General features: G+C 47.7%; 1 protein-coding gene across 1 annotated transcript; it reads right to left on the bottom strand.

Moving 5' to 3' along the window:
- Positions 1 to 1,200: 1,200 nt before the first annotated feature.
- On the bottom strand, positions 1,201 to 6,563 carry LOC130126732 (kelch-like protein 28). The gene is made up of 5 exons (XM_056296349.1): positions 6,303 to 6,563; positions 5,554 to 6,191; positions 4,987 to 5,430; positions 3,288 to 3,496; positions 1,201 to 2,027 (listed from the first exon to the last, which is right to left on the bottom strand). The coding sequence occupies exons 1-5, from the start codon at positions 6,561 to 6,563 to the stop codon at positions 1,864 to 1,866; spliced, it is 1,716 nt and encodes a 571-aa protein (XP_056152324.1). The 3' UTR covers positions 1,201 to 1,863.
- Positions 6,564 to 19,004: the final 12,441 nt, after the last annotated feature.

Here is a 19,004-nt window from a genome sequence, read left to right as displayed (position 1 = left end):
ATTAAACCTATGTACAAATTACAATATGTATCAAATAGTTTGGTAAGTGCAACGCAGAGCTGTTAAAGTTTCCACTTGTGTGCAAACATCAGTGTACAATTCAACTCAAACTAGACTCCTCCAAAAGCAGATACTTGTATGTATACACCACATCTAGTCATTCCTTCTCCGTGCTCGATCTATTGCCTCACATCTCCTCTGTCTAGCCCAGCCTGGAGTCAGACAAACCCGGGGGAGAGCAGAGTTTGCAAGTCTGGTCTCTCTCAGGGCAAAAGAATTGGTGACAGTGACAACTTGGCCTAGTTTGCTAGTACAGCCCTTGGTGCTTTATAATCCCCCCCCCCCTCCAGATGAGAGCATGGAAGAATGCAACACATTTAAAAAAAAAAATCGATTGTGGCACACCACTAGGGGAAGCTATTTGTAGCACTATAGTTATTTGTAGGGAAAGTTCAAATCTTGATAAAGGTCATATTTTGGCATTGCTCATGTGGCTGTAAATAGATTGCTTCTCACCTGAGTTTGCCAGCAAGACCTTGGCCGCATGAGGCTCACTGTTAAGATTCTGTGGATTTTAATTCACACAAGTCTAATAAATAACATCTGAGACTATAACTTAACGGAGACTGAACAAAAAGGTTGGCCTTACCTTGGGAGGTAACACAGACACAAACACCTGAGTCCTGAATCCCAAATATAGCACCAGTTAGTATTGTGTACAAACCCAGGGTTGTAAAAAGGACTCCGGTCACTTTTTTCCAACACTTGTGAAAAGGAGTGAAGGGCCTGACCCAACTACAGGAAGGTTTGACAGAAGCTGTTACAGGGATTTCTGAATGACTCCCAGGATGAAGCAGAGACAAGTGGCCAAAACCATCAGGAGAATTCAGCAGTTTGTAGTCTATCTTTCCGTTAACCATTGATTCAAATTACATATGCACACACACACACACACACACACACACACACACACACACACACACACACACACACACACACACACACACACACACATATCCCTTAACTAGTGACCCAGTGCAGAAAAACATTTACAGGCAATGCACTAGAGGATATATTCATAACTATATATATTTAATTTCAACTATTTACAAGAGAAAAAAGGCAGCCCTTTTTAAGGAAAGAGAAAGATTTCATTTTTCTCTTTTTGTGAAGCACTGATTTCTATACGGAGGTCTTCATTCTAATGTGTAAACTCAGTGTCAATCACTGAGCTGGAGCCTCAGTACTGCACACACAGACACGCAACAAAGACTTTCATCTGACATGCAGATACTCCTGAACATATACACACACAGACATACTTGGCAAACAACCACATTTTCACTCAAACACACCAGCAAACCACAAAAATCATACAAAATTAGTACAAATTATTCTGCACACAGGAGGAAAAATCAAGACTGGAGTAAAATACACAGAATGAAGGGTATGAGCAACAACAGCAACAGAAAGTCTACCAGCATAACACAGAATGTTAAAAGAAACAAAGTGACAGATTTCTCCTACAATCCTCTGGTAAATGGCTCAGAGTCCTCACTGTGGTCCAGCAGCGATAGAGCAGTCGTCTCTTCATCTCCTCGACAGCCATCTCATCTTCCTCTTCCATCCTCGCACACCTCTTCCTAATTTCCCTCGCCATCTCTGTGGTCCCTTGTACCAGCCAGCTAGTTGGGCACATCCATCCATCCATCCATCCAGCTCTCTCTCTCTGGGTTTCACATCGACGTGGAGCCTTCCTTAGCCCCTGGAGGATGAATGCGGGGAAGGGTACAGAGGCAATAAAAGAAAAGCCTTTTTTGTCTAAGTCTTCTGTAACGGAGTCCTAGCCGGCTGGGGCATGGGTCAAAGGGCAGTCAAACCAAAGTTACAGCGGCAGTACATCATGCCGCTGGAGTCCAACCAACTGTCTGTGATAGGATCATAGCGCTGGACGGTATTCAGATAGGATGACCCTGAGTGGCCCCCTACCACATAGAGGTAGTTGTCCACGATGGCAGAGCCGACACCTTGAGGAGAACAATACAGCAATATCAGTGTATTTAACTCGATATGATCTAAACAAGTAAACCAGTCCTACAGCCAAAGTCTGGTTGGAGTTACCAAACTCAATACATCAGGTTATAAAAAAATAAAAAAATAAAAAAACAGTGTAATTGATGACGCTTTACAAAAAGGTCTCATCAGCTTTCTATTAGTCAGAGTATTAGTGGACAATCACTGGGAGCTGGAGGGTTCATTTTAACCAAAAGCTGTTGGATTTCACCAATTAAACACCTCAACCTAAGGGGTAGGAACTACTTGATGAAATTAGCCGGTCTTGTGTTCAAAAGGACGTGCACACGGCTCATAAGGACACATGGGATGTTTCTCAATATGTGAACTCATGAAATATCATCCGTCGCAGCCCTCCTTTCCCAAAACATAAGTTTGCATTTAGCTGAAAATGATCCAGATGTGTTCTTGAACTTCCCACTGAATCAAGAATGCATCGGATTGTGACTCGACAAATGTGAGATACACAACAAGATCCCAACATTCATTCTGGCTTTCGTGAGTGACAGCAAAGCAAACAACTATGTTATTCAAATTTTTTGCACTGAAACTGTTGTTTTGTCACCAAATTGACCTGAGAAAATTTGTGGCAAGAAATTAACAATGTAGATTTCATAAAGTAATGCCAATTTGACAATTTGCTCTGACTTTTTTCCAAAGCAAGGAAGCCCTGCTAACTCGGGGTATTGTGCAACACCATAGTTATACTAAGATATATGACACAGATTCTGTGTCCCTTTGATTAAACAAAGCCTCCTGCATTGTTAATTAGATGATTAAGTTGCCAAGCTTTCTTACCATGTACGGCATGTAGCAAAACAAAAAGGTGTGAGAAATCGGTATCGTGCAAAATCGCTTTTGCTGTAAAAAGCAGCATATGACAGACAGGAGTAGGCTTTTACAAACCGCTATTTGTTTGACTACATGCTTTACACGGTGAGAAAGCTTAGGAACACAGCTTTTAGAATATATACATGATGAGTACGTTAATCCATTAATTAACATTGTTGAAGGCATGTTTAATCATAGAGTCACAGAACCCGAGGTACAACATCCTGGCAAGTCCACCTCATCTCAAACTGTAATTTGAGCAATCTACGAGCTTGTGATCCTGCGAGTTCATACTTGGAGTACTAGGTATTAACAAATGCCCATGGTTGCCCACTGCTGAATTTCAGGCACACATATATGCTAAGTAAGCAATCCCCACTCACCAGTGCGTGGTTCATTCATGGGTCGACAGGCTGTCCATTGATTCTGATGTGGATCGTACCGCTCAATGCTGGACAGGTGGGACACACCATTGTGGCCACCAACCACAAATATGAACCCCAGCATGACCCCAACTCCAAAGTTGATCCTCTTGTCTGCCATGGGGGCTACCATTTCCCAGGCATCCTTGCTGGGGTCATACCTCTCCACACTGTGCAGGACAGACATAGCAAATTTAAGTTGGAACTACACAACACTGAAATGAGTAATCCTGGCAGATCAGGACAACAGCTTAGAGGAGGTAGATCCTTGTAATACACCCTCGATCAACTCCAGTCTAGTTACTGGGGGGACAGCAAGGCTGGGCTTAACAGCTACAGTGCAAACTGGGAAATGTATTTTGCTCTACAGACGGTATGATAATTATGAAACTCTTTTTGTTTGGTAGGGATCTCTGAATAATGACAGCAACACTGTTACATCCCATCTTGGCTTTAACATGAATTAAAACAGGTAAAAATCAAATAAACATAAAAAAATGCTATGTTTGCGTATATTGATATTACCACTTAGATACGGAGGGGAAAAATTGTCAAAATCAATACTAGTAATACATCTGATCACATTTCCACTAAAACTAGTTTAATCAGGCCACCTGGGGAAATCCTGTATTACCATACCAAAGCCAAATTGATGAAACCCCTGACAATGTTGCTTGCAAACTGGCAGTTTGGGAATTGCCTCATGGTATCTATGAGCATACAAGCTGCTAGAGGAGGGGAGGGGGAAATCTCAAAAGATTTTCTGTCCAAACAAATTCTCCTGAGGGGTTTGGGGAGTCAAGGAAACAACCAACAACAGAGACCTCCCTCTCTTGTGAGCCACAGCAACAACAAAAATCCAACCCACAGTAGGTAGGCAACTGTCCAAAGAAAACTTCAGCAGCCATTTCTTAAGTTTCCTCTCTTCTCATTAGCAGGCCCTTGGCTGTTTTCTCAGCTAACACTTGATATCCTTAAGTTATTTGCCACTTCAGCTGGATAACAGTGACGCACAAGATACAAGATTATTTTGGATAATGAGCAAGGTTAAAAAGCCAGAGTCATGAAAGAGTTGGCAACTTTTACTATGGGCGATCTTTTATTTGGATAAAAGACCATACTGAAAAAAGGTATTGTAAGACTATATACAGACCCCAATGTCACTGCTATTGAATTGTCATCTAAACAGGAACATGTTTTGGTCATAAATGATGTCCATTTGTTTTAAATCATGAATAAACGTCACTGGATAAATAACTTTCTGTTTAGGAATAAAAATAAAATGCAACAAATTCAATCTTATAAAAAAAAAGTTCAACAAATCTTAAGTACAAGGAAGATGATAGTCTAGTCGATCAATTTACGAGGTAATGTACAAAGAAGCAAAAGAAATACCGGTTGATGTCCCTTTTCTTAAAATACCCACTTAATTTAGTTTTGTCTGTGCTGTACAGGGCATGTACGTTTTTGGCATTTACACTGAAACATATAAACATAAGGGTTGCCAGATCCATATTTTACCTAAATAGTTAATGAAATTTGTCAAGATCCGCATCCTCTATATATGAGCATGTAAATTTTGAACAAAACATCAGCAGTTGCAGGACATTTCCACAACTGTACTACATTCATAACGACATGCATAACTCTCTTCTAGTACCTGTTCATATGGGCTGGGCCATAGCCCCCAATGGCGTACACCATGCCATCCAGCACCGCAGTGGCAAAGCAGCTGCGGGACTTTGTCATAGGGGCCACTGGCTGCCACTCCTTCATTTTGGGAACATATTTCTCCACTGACTGGAGGTAGTACTGGCCATCATAACCTCCAAGAGCATATAGCTCCCCAGCCAAGACCACCACTCCCAGTGTACTGCGGCACTCAGCCATTCGCTCCACTGATGACCAGGTGTTGCTGTCAGGGTCCCAGCTCTCCACTGTGCTCTCGTGTCTGCGATAACTAATGCCCTGTCTCATATGTGTGGCAATGCCTCCCACTACATACACCTTCTGGTCCAGCACTGCCACTCCAAATTCATATCGGGGTACAGTGAGAGGGGCAAGTCCTATCCATGAATCTGTCTGAGGAAAATACATTTCCATGCTGCAAGAAAAGGACAGAAAGATCTGTAATTGACTTAAAGAACACAACAATGAGGATGGAGAATTTGTTTAAATGAAAAATAAAGCAAGTATAAATGATCATCTAAAAAGATAATGCAACTACCTTTCTAGTGTGGCAAACAGTCCAGCCTTGCCTCCTACTGCAAGCAGCACTTTGGGAGCACATCGGGGTCGTGTGGACAGCACTGTCTGATAGGAGAGTCGATGCTCAGGCATGAAATGATATTTGAGGGCCTCATTGAGCAGGTGCTTGCAAGCGTGGTCATCACGAATAAGGTGGTTGGCTTCATAAAGGCGGGTGAGGAATTTTACACTGAGAAGAGGGAGGCGCACGCAGTGCAGCAGCTGAGCTAGATGCTGCTGTCTCTCAGTCACATCATACTTGATCCATGACTCCAGAGCATAAAATACCGTCTCCTCAGTCACCACCTTGAGACAGTCATTGGACACGATTTCGTCCAACTCAGCTCTCGTCAGCTCAAAAAACTCCTCTGTCTGACACACTTCCTCAAAGTTCTGACAGATGAACTTGGTGGCAGCCAGACATAGGTCATGGCAGCCGTACGTCTCGGCAAAGCGGGAGATGCCTATGCAGTTCCCAGCATCTAGCTGGCTCTCTAAAAAGGAGCAGCACTCTTTAAGCACTAGCTTAACCTGAAGCAGGTTGGCAGCAGGCAGCAAAGACTCTACCGTTTCCTGGGAGATGAACACCGTGCCAGTGTAAGCATATTCAACGATGGCCTAGAGGAGAAAAGGGGAGGACTGTTGTAAAGACTCATATAAACAACATCTTGCAATTGAACACTTGCCTAGAGCAGATCATTCTCAGTTCTCTGCTGGCTCCCAACGTACCTGAAGCGCTGACTCGTCGACACACTGGAATTCCACCTCAGAGGTCTCCTTTTCAGACAGATTGCCGGTGAACATAGCCTTGAAATACGGGCTGATGCTGGCCAGCACTACTTTGTGGGCATGGATCTTCACATCACCCACACGCAGTACAATGTCACATAGTTCATGATCCTGCCGCAAGAGCTGTAGGCCTTGCAGTAACTGCTCAGAGTGAGGCCGTGTCAAACTGGCAAGCATGTAGGACTGGGCCTGCTTGTCCATCTAAGAGCAGGAATCCACAGATCAGCGTCATGCTAAGTATATTTGTAAGCGTGCTATATTATATCAACTCTCAAAAGAATTGAATACATTACGTGGTTTGCCAATCAATGAAACCTGATTGGAAAAGTGGCAAACCCGACATAAATAAACACGACAGCAGCTGACACAGCAAGAAATTTGGAGGCTTGGCCGTAATATTTCCGTTATATTTTGAAGCCGACCAGAGATTAGTCGGGCCCGTTTAACTGTCTGCCTTGTCTTGTACTAAGCCGAACATCTCAGTCAAAGTCTGTATCTACCATAACGTTAGTTACCTGTCTCGATAACATCAGAAGCAATATTTACCCGTACATCGATTCACACAAAAACAACCCATTTGTTTAGAGATACTGCAGGGAAACTTCTATAAACCGTATAATTATATTTTTTAGTTATAATGAAGCTAGGTTACCGATGCAACCTAATGCGTAATTCGGCTATGACTTACACTGGCGTATAACCAGTAACGCTAGCCAATTGGCTTTGTTGACTAAGGCCTCGGCTTAATCAATACGAAATACAAGACTGCTTCCTTAACGGTATTGTTTTGCAACACACTAGAAAATACAGACACTGACAGGCACTTTGATATTGCAAAAACATCTTGCAAAGCACAGCCGCAACACACCTTTGGCTAGGGTAGCGTTTAACTGCGTTTTTCAGCAAGTAGACGGTACCCGTTTCCTTTCACTGCAGTTAGCGCAGGTTAGCTGCTAAAAATAAACACGGCTACTGTGGCTAACGGCATCATTGATTGATATACAGTTAACATGGCTGACGGATACAAAACGTGACAATAATCGGAAGATTGCGTTTACCTTCGTCATGTCAAATCCTATCAAATGCAAAACAAAAATTAAAAATAAAACACCAACCTGTGACTTATTGCACTTATGTTGTGCCGCTGTCGAGATCGATTTTACAGTGGCAGAGTTCAGCGGCGGTCTGGAAAACAAGCTAGCCGAGCCAAGGCTTCATTTGGGGGAACCTACGAAACTGGCTTTACAACGCTGAACAACAGCGGAGTCACTCTTCTTCCTCCTCTTTTTAGGTTTATTGACGGTTGGCAAACAACAACTTGGCGCATTACCGCCACCAACTGGAACGGCGAGTGGACCAGAATGTCAAGTTATTTAAAAAAAACCATGTCTTCTCAATTAAATTGGTTATTTATCAGGTTTCTGAGAGGGACTAAAAGCCTCAATCAGCAGCTGCTTATTACCTTCTCCAGAAACTTCTACACTACCCGGAAATGTCCTTGCTGCATCTACAGTTATATCAATTCACTCCGATTTTCTTTCTGCTCCAGCAGTACAGTTAATTAATAATGCCAAAATACCAAAAACTTCAACTGGTTCTTTAAAAAAGCAAAACAGCATGCTTCCCGACTGACTTGTCCTCCTTAGATTCTTGTCTCACATCACACTCGTTGTTCCTCTCCATTCTTTTAGCAGCTTCAACATACGACAATCCCTTTTCTGTTCTGGTCTTATTCACTATCTCTTCCTTAATTTTTGTTGGACACTGTTGTGACCCCGTATCATGATTTATTTTGCAGTGCGGACACTTTGCTTGCACTTTGTCAACTTTACAATCTTTACAAAATTCCATCCATCCATTATCCAAACCGCTTATCCTGCTGTCAGGGTCGCGGGGATGCTGGAGCCTATCCCAAGCAGTCATTGCGCGGCAGGCAGGGAGACACCCTGGACTGGCTGCCAGGCCATCACAGGTATTCCTCCTCCTTTTCTTATTTTCAAAGTCAAACCATCTCGTGTCCTTATTCTCTTTTCCAATCTGACTCTGGCGTCATTTCCCGAGCTGCCATTAACTCCATGCCCTAAAAAGAAAACAGGTGAGCCACTTCCGTTGTTTTCAGAATAAGAGCTCATTTCCGCCCGCACCGCAGGAGACATCGCTAACCGCTCGACTAGAGGGTCAGACCCGCCAGCCAGCGGCCAGCGTGTCTACTTATCCATGCACGTTACAATACCCCCCTCCTTCGGGAAGCGCGTCCCCGCGCTTAAGCATATCAGCTCCTTCGCGCCTCAGGGCGCATACGCTTCCGATGGCCTTACGGTCGCCCCATCCCACTTCTGACACCAATGTAGCGAATTCGGAGAACAACACAACCACAGGAACTGCCGCGGCCGGGAAGCGAACCCGTATCGCCCGCACCGCAGAAGACATCGCTAACCGCTAGACTAAAGGGTCAGACCTGCCAGCCAGCGGCCAGCGTGTCTACTTATCCATGCACGTTACAATATTATAGCTATACGAATCAATCAATCAATCAATCAACTAATCAATCAATCACTTGGATCAGTCAATCACTCACTTTTCTTTCACTCATTGGGCATGAGTAATTTTTTCCATTACAAATATTTCTTCGATCATTTCAAAGCACTAGCCACATTTGGGTATTTCAGTATGCTAGTGTAAACTACTAATAAGACACGTTAGCCCCTAGCGAACGGGCCTGACCCTTTTAGCCGAGCGATTAGTGATGTCGCCTTGTGGTGCAATACACCCCGTATCGAATCCCGCACCGGGCAAGAAAATAACCGGTTACATTGGTGGCAGCGGTGGGATCCGGAAGTGTGCAGATCCTCAGAAGTCTCTTCGGAGCGCGGGAATAACAAAGCGCGAGGGCGCGCTTCCGGGGAGGGTGACGGCTGTAAACTACTAATAAGACACGTTACCCCCTAGCTAATGAGTCGACCCTTTAGCCGAGCAGTTAGTGATGTCGCCTTGTGGTGCAATACATGCCGTAACGAATCCCGCACCCGGCAAGAAATAACCTGTTACACCATTTTCTGCATGTCCACCGCACCTTTCCTGCATTTTACTGATGATATTTTTGTATTTTATCGTTAACTGCACTGTATTTTATATTTTATACTGCTTATATTTTGTATCCAAAGGAATTGAATCAAGTGCAGCTGGACTTGGTATATATCTGTGAAGATGTTTCGTCTCTCATCCAAGAGGCTTCATCAGTTCGTGCCTTTCTGACTACACCAAGCTAGTCTGACTGGCTGGTGATGAAACTCAGATATTTATCCTCTTTGGAGTCGTTATCAGAGCTATTGATGTCCATGGCTCTTTGTGTTCCGATGTTTAGCAGCGACGGTCGTTGGGGGTGTTAGTTTCGACTTGGTTAGTGCTTCATTCAGTGGTCATGAGTCGTTGGAGCCGTTAGTGACCGACTGTTGTTCTTGGAGGCTAGGCTTCTTGAGTCTCCTGGGTAGAGATGAAAGGACGGCATTGTAAGTGGGACATAGGTGGTGTCGCAGACCTCCTCCTCTGTTAACCCTAACCCTAACACCCCAAACGACCGTCGCTGCTAAACATCGGATCACAAAGAGCCATGCACATCAATAGCTCCGATAACGACCGGCGTGGCTAAACATCGGAACACAAAAGAGCCACGCATATCAATACCTCCGATAACGACGGGCGTTGCTAAACATCGGAACACAAAGAGCCATGGACATCAATAGCTCTGATAACGACTCCAAAGAGGATAAATATCTGAGTTTCATCACCAGCCAGTCAGACTAGCTTGGTCTAGTCAAAAAGGCACGAACTGATGAAGCCTCTTGGATGAGAGGCGAAACGTCTTCACGGATATATACCAAGTCCAGTTGCACTTGATTCAAATCCTTTGGATAACCATGACCTGGATGAATGAGAACATTCACAGACTTATATTTTTTAGTTATATTGTTTAGACTGTACTTTTTTATTGCTGATATTTATATCTTATATTTCTTATCTCTTGTCTTAATTATTCTTTGTATGCACCATTTGAATTAAAGTTCTTGAATCTTGACATAAGCGGATTCACAGCGGTATCAATCTGCGACAAGGAAACATTTTGAGGGGGTAGTATAGGATAGTATATATAGGATATAGTAAAGATGAGTTGCTGCCTCAAGTGAAGGAGTTCTAGTATCTCGGGGTCTTGTTCACGAGTGAGGGTAGGATGGAGCGGGAGATGACAGGTGGATTGGTGCAGCATCAGCAGGAATGCGGACATTGTACCGGACCGTTGTGGTGAAGAAGGAGCTGAGCCGGAAGGCAAAGCTGTCAATTTACCAGTCAATCTTAGTTCCAACCTTCACCTATAGTCATGAGCTTTGGGTAGTGACCGAAAATATTATCTTATCTTATCTTGAAAAGGTGCATGCCACGAAAGAGCACCACAGATGCGATGTTTGCTTTGAGACTGTTGATTGAGAAGTATAGAGAAGGCCAGAAGGAGTTACATTGTGTCTTTGTAGATTTAGAGAAAGCATACGACAGGGTGCCGAGAGAGGAGGTGTGGTATTGTATGAGGAAGTCGGGAATTGCAGAGAAGTATGTAGGAGTGGTGCAGGATATGTATGAGGGAGGTGAGACAGTGGTGAGGTGTGCGGTTGGAATGACAGATGGGTTCAAGGTGGAGGTGGGATTACTTCAAGGATCGGCTCTGAGCCCTTTCTTGTTTGCAATGGTGATGGACAGGTTGACAGACGAAAACAGGCAGGAGTCTCCGTGGACTATGATGTTCGCGGATGACACTGTGATCGGTAGAGAGAGTAGGGTGCAGGTTGAGGAGAGCCTGGAGAGGTGGAGGTATGCATTGGAGAGAAGAGGAATGAAAGTCAGTAGGAGCAAGACAGAATACCTATGCGTGAATTAGAGGGAGGACGGTGGAATGGTGAGGATGCAAGGAGTAGAGGTGACGAAGGCATATGAGTTTAAATACTTGGGGTCAACTGTCCAAAGTAACGGGGGAGTGCAGAAGAGAGGTGAGGAAGACAATGCAGGCAGTGTGGAGTGGGTGGAGAAGAGGAGTGATTTGCTACAGAAGGGTACCAGCAAGAGTTAAAGGGAAGGTTTACAAGATGGTTGTGAGATCAGCTATGTTGTATGGTTTGGAGACAGTGGCACTGGCGAAAAGACAGAAGGCGGAGCTGGAGGTGGCAGAGTTGAAAATGCTAAGATTTTCTTTGGGACTGACGAAGAAGGACAGGATTAGGAACGATTATATTAGAGGGACTGCTCAAGTTGGACGGTTTGTAGACAAAGCAAGAGAGGCAAGATTGAGATGGCTTGGACATGTGTGGAGGAGAGGTGCTGGGTATATTGGGAGAAGGATGCTGAATATGGAGCTGCCAGGGAACAGGAAAAGAGGAAGGACAAAGAGGAGGTTTATGAATGTGGTGAGGGAGGACATGCGGGTGGCTGGTGTGACAGAGGAAGATGCAGAGGACAGGAAGAGATGGAAACAGATGATCTGCTGTGGCGACCCCTAACAGGAGCAGCCGAAAGTAGTAGTAGTAGTAGTAGTAGATCTTGAAAAGGTGAGATCGCGGATATAAGCGGCTGAAATGACTTTACTCCGTAGGGTGTCTGGACTCAGCCTTAGAGATAGGGTGAGGAGCTCGGACATCTGGAGGGAGCTCGGAGTAGAGCCGCTGCTCCTTCACATCGAAAGGAGCCAGTTGAGGTGGTTCGAGCATCTGATTAGGATGCCTCCTAGGCGTCTTCCTTTGGAGGTTTTCCAGGCACGTCCAACTGGGAGGAGACCCCGGGGTAGATCCAGAACTCGCTGGAGGGACTACATGTCCAATCTGGCCTGGGAACGTCTTGGGATCCCCCAGCAGGAGCTGGAGGACGTTGCTGGGGAGAGGAACGTCTGGAGTGCCCTATACTTGGCTTGCTGCCACCGCGACCAGACCCCGGAGAAGCGGCTGATGATGAGATATATAGAAAAGGATTTGAATACTAGAGTAGCAAAAAAATCAGTACAATGTTGAAAAAGAGAAATAAGTCACAGTATATAGAAATAAAGGATCAATTTATTACTTTCAGTCATAAATATATTGGCTCGTAATTCTCTTTTTCTATCTCTGAAAGTATTCAAATGTTTTCATTCGGTTAGAATATACAGTTAGCCCCCGTGAATCTTTTTAAACAGATAGTTGTTAGTATGTGCCTCTATTCATAATCATCTTTAGTGATCAACTAATTTTGCTCCTCGGTGTGCAACTTTTAACTCACTTAAGTCGTGCGTGGCCTGTCGATGATGTCAACTGCTTTTCATAACTCCATTCTAGTTTTACATGAACCAACCATAGTAGCGCGTATAGACGGGTTTCCTGTTTACAAACATTACTGGGTGCGTGCGCAGCCAGGGGGCAAAACCGCTTTGGTAGCTCTCAAAAGATTGTGAGATGCATAATCTTTTGAGAGCTACCAAAGCGATTCAACAATGGAAATGTTGAACATTTCTCCACCCATCCTTTTGGCGGATTGTGCAGTTTATTGCACAACAATTGCGCGTCATCTCTGCTGTATCCGAGCTCTATCTTGGTTAAAATCTCTGCGCTGTAGCTGCTTTCTGCCCCCTAGTTGCGCACGCATCTCTGTGATGACGTTGCACGGAACCCCTCCTATAGAAACCTTAAATTTTCTGCTAAAATCTTAACGAAGAACATGATGCTGGCAACAATTGAATAAAATGCTTTTGTGATCCCAATAAAATCTAATGTAATTTGTTTTTAGTACAAATTAATAACATTCAGAGAACAGAACAACTAAAGCTTTTTACTGAGGGCACAGCACAGCTATGCTGTAAAAATGGAAAAGAAAACGAGCAATTTGCGCAGCTAGATCAGAATGATTAGTCACGCTCTCAGCAGCTTGATGTCACAGCGGCAGCAGGAAAGAGGACCCAAATGCACGACTCGGACAGTTCGAGGTTTCCAAAACTCGCGGGTTCACTTCTTAGACAGGCAAGTACGGTACACAGGCGGTCAGCCAGCGGGGATGAACAACACGAGTGTGTAAAGCAGAGACAAAGACGAACTGGCAAAGGAAGCAGGGAGCACGTCGCGGAGCCCCTGTGTTGCTCACCACAGTGTCAATACCCGCTGTTCTGCAGCCTGACAAACTGTGGCTTCCCGGTCGGGTAGTCCAGGATCCACGACACCAGGGGAGCGTCCACCAGCATCACCGTTAGTTTGCTCCCCAGCAGGGCAGGCCGGGTGGTGTTGAACGCACCGGACAAGTCAAAGAACATGACTCTCACTGTGCTACCCGCCCCGTCAGGTGAGCACCCTACCCCCAGTCCCCGAAAAATCTACCGCTACCTTTTTTATCGTCGGCTCACAATTTATAACGCTGCACTTTTTCTTTAATGGTGACATCAAATGGCTCTATAGATAAAACGACAACAACAACAACAACAACAATAATAAGTTCATAAAACGTTTATATCGGTTCGTTATTATCCATCCATCCATTATCTGAACCGCTTATCCAGCTCTCAGGGTCGCGTGGACGCTGGAGCCTATCCCAGTAGTCAATGGGCGGCAGGCGGGGAGGCACCCTGGATGGGCCGCCAGGTCATTATAGGGCGCGTGTTAACATGACAAGTAAAAATAAAGACATTTGTCAAAAAACCACAAGCTCAAAATTAAAGCATGAACTACACTTTCAACTTTCTCCGCCACATCCGTTAATTTATACGATGCACCACTTTGTTTATTAACAAAAGAAAAGAAAATGAGAGGAAAAAAAGCTCCTCCGTTGCGTTTGTGTTGAGTTAGGAGCGTCGTTATGATGTGGAGCTACAATCAAAATAGAAAAACATTCCATATTGACAATCGGTTGCTTTCTGTTAAATCTTAAATTGTAGAGCCGAAGGAACGGAGAAGACCGTAGGTTCACACTTTAGCCGTGTAGGCAACTTTCTTTAATCCACGGTAAATCCGAGAGCAACCAAACCACAGCTCGACTGAGCGGAGGTGGCAAGAATAATCAGAAAACTGGCTGGACAACCATAACTTAACCCTGCGTTAACCTGCCAGGGCAACCATGACTTAACCCTTAGTTCCTGGGTTGAATTCTGTCCCCAATACGTGTCCACCACATGAGCCCCCCCAGAATTCGCCCTAGTAATCGAAGTCAGGCAGGCGCGGGGGGACAACAGGCCGTCCGCGGCGGCTCCGGATAACAGGGGCCGGAGTGTCTCTGGGAGGCATTGACGCGGGCCTGTGGAGGTCGGCCTGAGGAGCAGAAGAGGCAGCTCGGGCCTCCACGGGGGGAGGAGGCGGAGCCGGGGGACGACCGCGACGAGGAGGTTGGGCTAACTCCAACGGCTGCGTCAAGTCCAGGTGTGCGGGTTTAACTCGGTCCACTGAAACATGCTCGGCCGTGCCCCCAAAATCCACCACCAGGTGCTTAGTTCCCCGTTCCAGGACGCGGAAGGGGCCGTCATAAGGGGGTTGCAGAGGGGGGCGGTGTGCGTCGTGACGGATGAACACGTAGTCCGCTGACTGCAGACCTGGGGGCACCTGGGACACCGGCGCGCCGTGTTGGGCGGTAGGGACGGGTGTGAAAGCTCTGACCCCGTCCAGCAAGGAGGCTCGTTGGTCCACAGCTGACCAGGGACGCGTTGCATTGGGCATGAAATCGCCTGGGACTCGCAGCGGCGTGCCGTACACCAGCTCCGCAGAGGAGGCTTGTAGGTCTTCCTTCGGGGCGGTCCGCAGGCCCAGCATGACCCATGGGAGCTTGTCGACCCAGTTGCAGTCCTTGAGAGTAGCCCGAAGCGCAGCCTTCATGGACCGGTGGAAGCGCTCACATAGGCCGTTCGCCTGAGGGTGGTAGGCGGTAGTGCGATGAAGCTTGACGCCCAGAGCCTCACCCACAGCACTCCATAGCTCTGAGGTAAACTGTGGCCCGCGGTCAGATGAAAGGTCGGAAGGCGTACCGAAACGTGAGACCCACGACCCAATAAAAGCCCGGGCCACATCAGCAGACGTCGTGGATGCCAGGGGAACAGCTTCAGGCCAGCGCGTAGTCCTGTCCACCACAGTGAAGAGGTAGGTGAACCCATGGGAGGGGGGTAGGGGACCAACCAGGTCGACGTGGACATGGTCAAATCGTCTCTCCGGCACTGCGAAGCGTTCCAGGGGCGCCTTAATGTGGCGGTGTATCTTAGCCCGCTGACAGGCAACACACGAGTCGGCCCACGCTTTCACGTCTCTCTTAAGTCCCTCCCACACAAACTTAGCAGAGGTCAGGCGCACGGATGGCTTACCGCCTGGATGAGAGAGGCCGTGCACAGCTTCAAATACGGGGCGTCTCCAGCTGTGCGGGACGATGGGCCTGGGCTGTCCTGTGGAGACGTCACACAGGAGGGTGGCACCTGTGTCGCTGAAAGGAACGTCCTGCAGGCGGAGCCCCGTGTCGGAGGCCCGGAGACGGAGGATGCTCGGGTCCGTGGCCTGGTCAACGGCCATCTGTGCATAGTCAAGGCCTAGGTGGACCGCTCCAATCACTGCCCTAGAGAGGCAGTCAGCTACCTGGTTAGACTTACCAGCGACGTGCTGGATGTCGGTAGTGAATTCCGAAATGTAGGAGAGTTGTCGCTGCTGGCGAGCGGACCATGGCTCGGCCGTCTTGGACATGGCAAACGTGAGGGGCTTGTGGTCCACGTACGCAGTAAACTCGCGGCCCTCTAGCAGGAAACGGAAATGCCGGACAGCGAGCCAGAGACCGAGGAGTTCCCTGTCAAAAGTACTATACTTGCGCTCTCGGGGTGTAAGCTGGCGACTGAAAAAGGCCAAAGGCTGCCAAGCCCCCCCCACCCACTGTTCGTGAACCGCACCAACAGCATAGTCCGATGCATCCGTGGTTATGGAAATAGGCGCTGTAGGTGAAGGATGCGCTAGCAGGGTAGCCTGGGAGAGCGCAGCTTTAGTCTCGGTGAACGCACGGTCCCGCTCTGCTGTCCAGTCGACCGCCTGGTTGGGGGACATGCCTTTCAGCGCCTCGTACAGTGGCCGGATGATAAAGGCGGCTCGGGGAATGAAGCGGTGGTAGAATGTCACCATCCCAATGAACTCCCTGAGCGCACGAGCTGTTTGGGGGCGCGGAAAGGCCGCCACCGCTTCCACCTTTGAGGGCAGGGGGACTGCCCCGTCCCCAGTGATGCGATGCCCGAGGAAATCAATGGCTGTCAGCCCGAACCGGCACTTCGCCGGGTTGACGATCAGCCCATGCTGGCTGAGGCGTGTGAAGAGGGCATGAAGATGGGACAGGTGTTCTTCCTTGGAGGCGCTGGCGATGAGTATGTCGTCCAAATAGACGAAGAGGAAAGGAAGGCCACGGAGCACTGAATCCATCAGCCGCTGAAAGGACTGGGCCGCGTTTTTGAGTCCAAATGGCATTCGTAGGAATTCAAATAGGCCGAATGGGGTAGTCACCGCTGTCTTGGGGATGTCTGAGGGGTGCACGGGAACTTGATGATAACCACGGACCAGGTCGACTTTTGAGAAGACGCATTTGCCAGACAGGTTTGCAGAAAAGTCCTGGATATGCGGGACAGGATAGCGGTCGGGCGTGGTGGCGTCATTTAGTCGGCGGTAGTCCCCGCATGGGCGCCAACCTCCATCAGGCTTAGCGACGATGTGGAGTGGGGACGCCCACGGGCTGTCAGAGCGGCGGATGATCCCCATGCGTTCCAGGTGCTCGAACTCAGACTTGGCAATGGCGAGTTTGGCGGGGTCGAGACGCCTGGCTCTGGCGTAGACCGGGGGCCCCTTCGTAGCAATGTGATGCTCCACCCCATGCTTAGCGGTGGGTGCAGAGAAGGTAGGCTGGGTGAGGTCAGGGAACTCAGCGAGGAGGCAGGTGAACTTGTCTGCCTCTGAGAGAGAGTTGGCTAGACCTGCATAGGCCGCTTCCCTCCGCGTACATGCGAAGGAGGAGAAGGTTAAGGCATCGACCAGACGGCTGTTCTGAATGTCCACTAGCAAACCGTAAGCGCACAAAAAATCAGCTCCGAGGAGGGGAAGCGTTACATTGGCCATGACGAACTCCCACGTGAAACGTTGTCCACCAAAACACAGTTCTACAGACCGCACGCCGTAGGTGTGGATAGGGCTGCCGTCAGCCGTCGCCAACTGGGGGCCCCGCTCCCCGCCCATGATGTCGACGTCAGTAGCAGGGAGCACGCTTCTCTGTGCGCCCGTGTCACAAAGAAATCGCCGACCGGAGATGGTGTCGAGGATGAAGAGTAGCCTGCTCGTATCGCCAACACTCATGGCCACTACTGAGTGTTGGCCCTCTCGTTTCCCGTCGGCCTGTAGTTGCAGGGGGAACGGCACCGTTTAGCTTTCGCACCAAATCGAGCGTGGTACATACAGAGTCCAGAGGGCTTGTAGCGGTCTGATGCTGTGGCGCCACCGTCGGGCCACGCCCGCGATGTCGGCGGGGGGCCAGTGAAGGTAGGAGCCAGCACCCCGGCATGGGAGGAACGTTGTGTAGCGACGAAGAATCGGTCAGCCTCCTTTGCCAGCTCACGGGGATCAGTGATGGTGGAGTTAGCGAGCGCAGTCTGGACGTGGGGCGGCATGTTGCGCAGAAACAGCTCCATAAACAGGAAACATGGCTTTTCTTGACCCAGTAGGTTTAACATCCTGCTCATTAGCTCCGATGGTTTGCCATCTCCCAAGCCCTGAATTGCGAAGAGGCGACGTGCTCTCTCCGTTGTTGACAGTTCAAAAGTTTCAAGGAGGAGATGTTTAAGTGCGGCGTATTTACCATCGGCCGGTGGGTTGGTTATGAAACCGCTTATCCTGGAAGCCGTAGCGCACCCCAGCGCTGCCAATACGTAGTAGTACCTGGTCTCGTCTGCTGTTATGTCTCTGAGCGCGAACTGTGCCTCAGCCTGCGCGAACCATGTAGCCGCGGAAGACTCCCAAAACTCCGGCAGTTTAATTGCAACGGCGTTCGTAGCCATAATGTGTGTGGTTTCAGAAAACTTATCCGAAAACCGACGTCGGGGTCACCAGTGTAGAGCCGAAGGAACGGAGAAGACCGTAGGTTCACACTTTAGCCGTGTAGGCAACTTTCTTTAATCCACGGTAAATCCGAGAGCAACCAAACCACAGCTCGACTGAGCGGAGGTGGCAAGAATAATCAGAAAACTGGCTGGACAACCATAACTTAACCCTGCGTTAACCTGCCAGGGCAACCATGACTTAACCCTTAGTTCCTGGGTTGAATTCTGTCCCCAATACGTGTCCACCACAAAATGACACTTTAAAAAAACAAAACAAAACAAAACAAAACAAAGTAAAGCAGATCAACCTCTCTGGAAGGAAGAGAGGTTGTAAACACAGTATAGCCGCGTCCTGTGCATTTGAACCCAGAGTCGGCAATTTCATTTTATTCATACTTGTAGGAATTTCCCACGATTATATTGATTATCCATCCATTATCCAAACGGCTTATCCTGCTCTTACGGTCGTGGAGGTACTGGAGCCTATCCCAGCGGTCACTGGGCGGCAGGCGGGGAGACTCCCTGGACAGGCCGCCAGGCCATCACAGGGCATTGTT

Source organism: Lampris incognitus, chromosome 16 (genome assembly GCF_029633865.1).
Source record: "Lampris incognitus isolate fLamInc1 chromosome 16, fLamInc1.hap2, whole genome shotgun sequence".
Lineage (NCBI taxonomy): Eukaryota > Metazoa > Chordata > Actinopteri > Lampriformes > Lampridae > Lampris > Lampris incognitus.
This window is presented reverse-complemented; position numbering and strand designations above follow the sequence as displayed.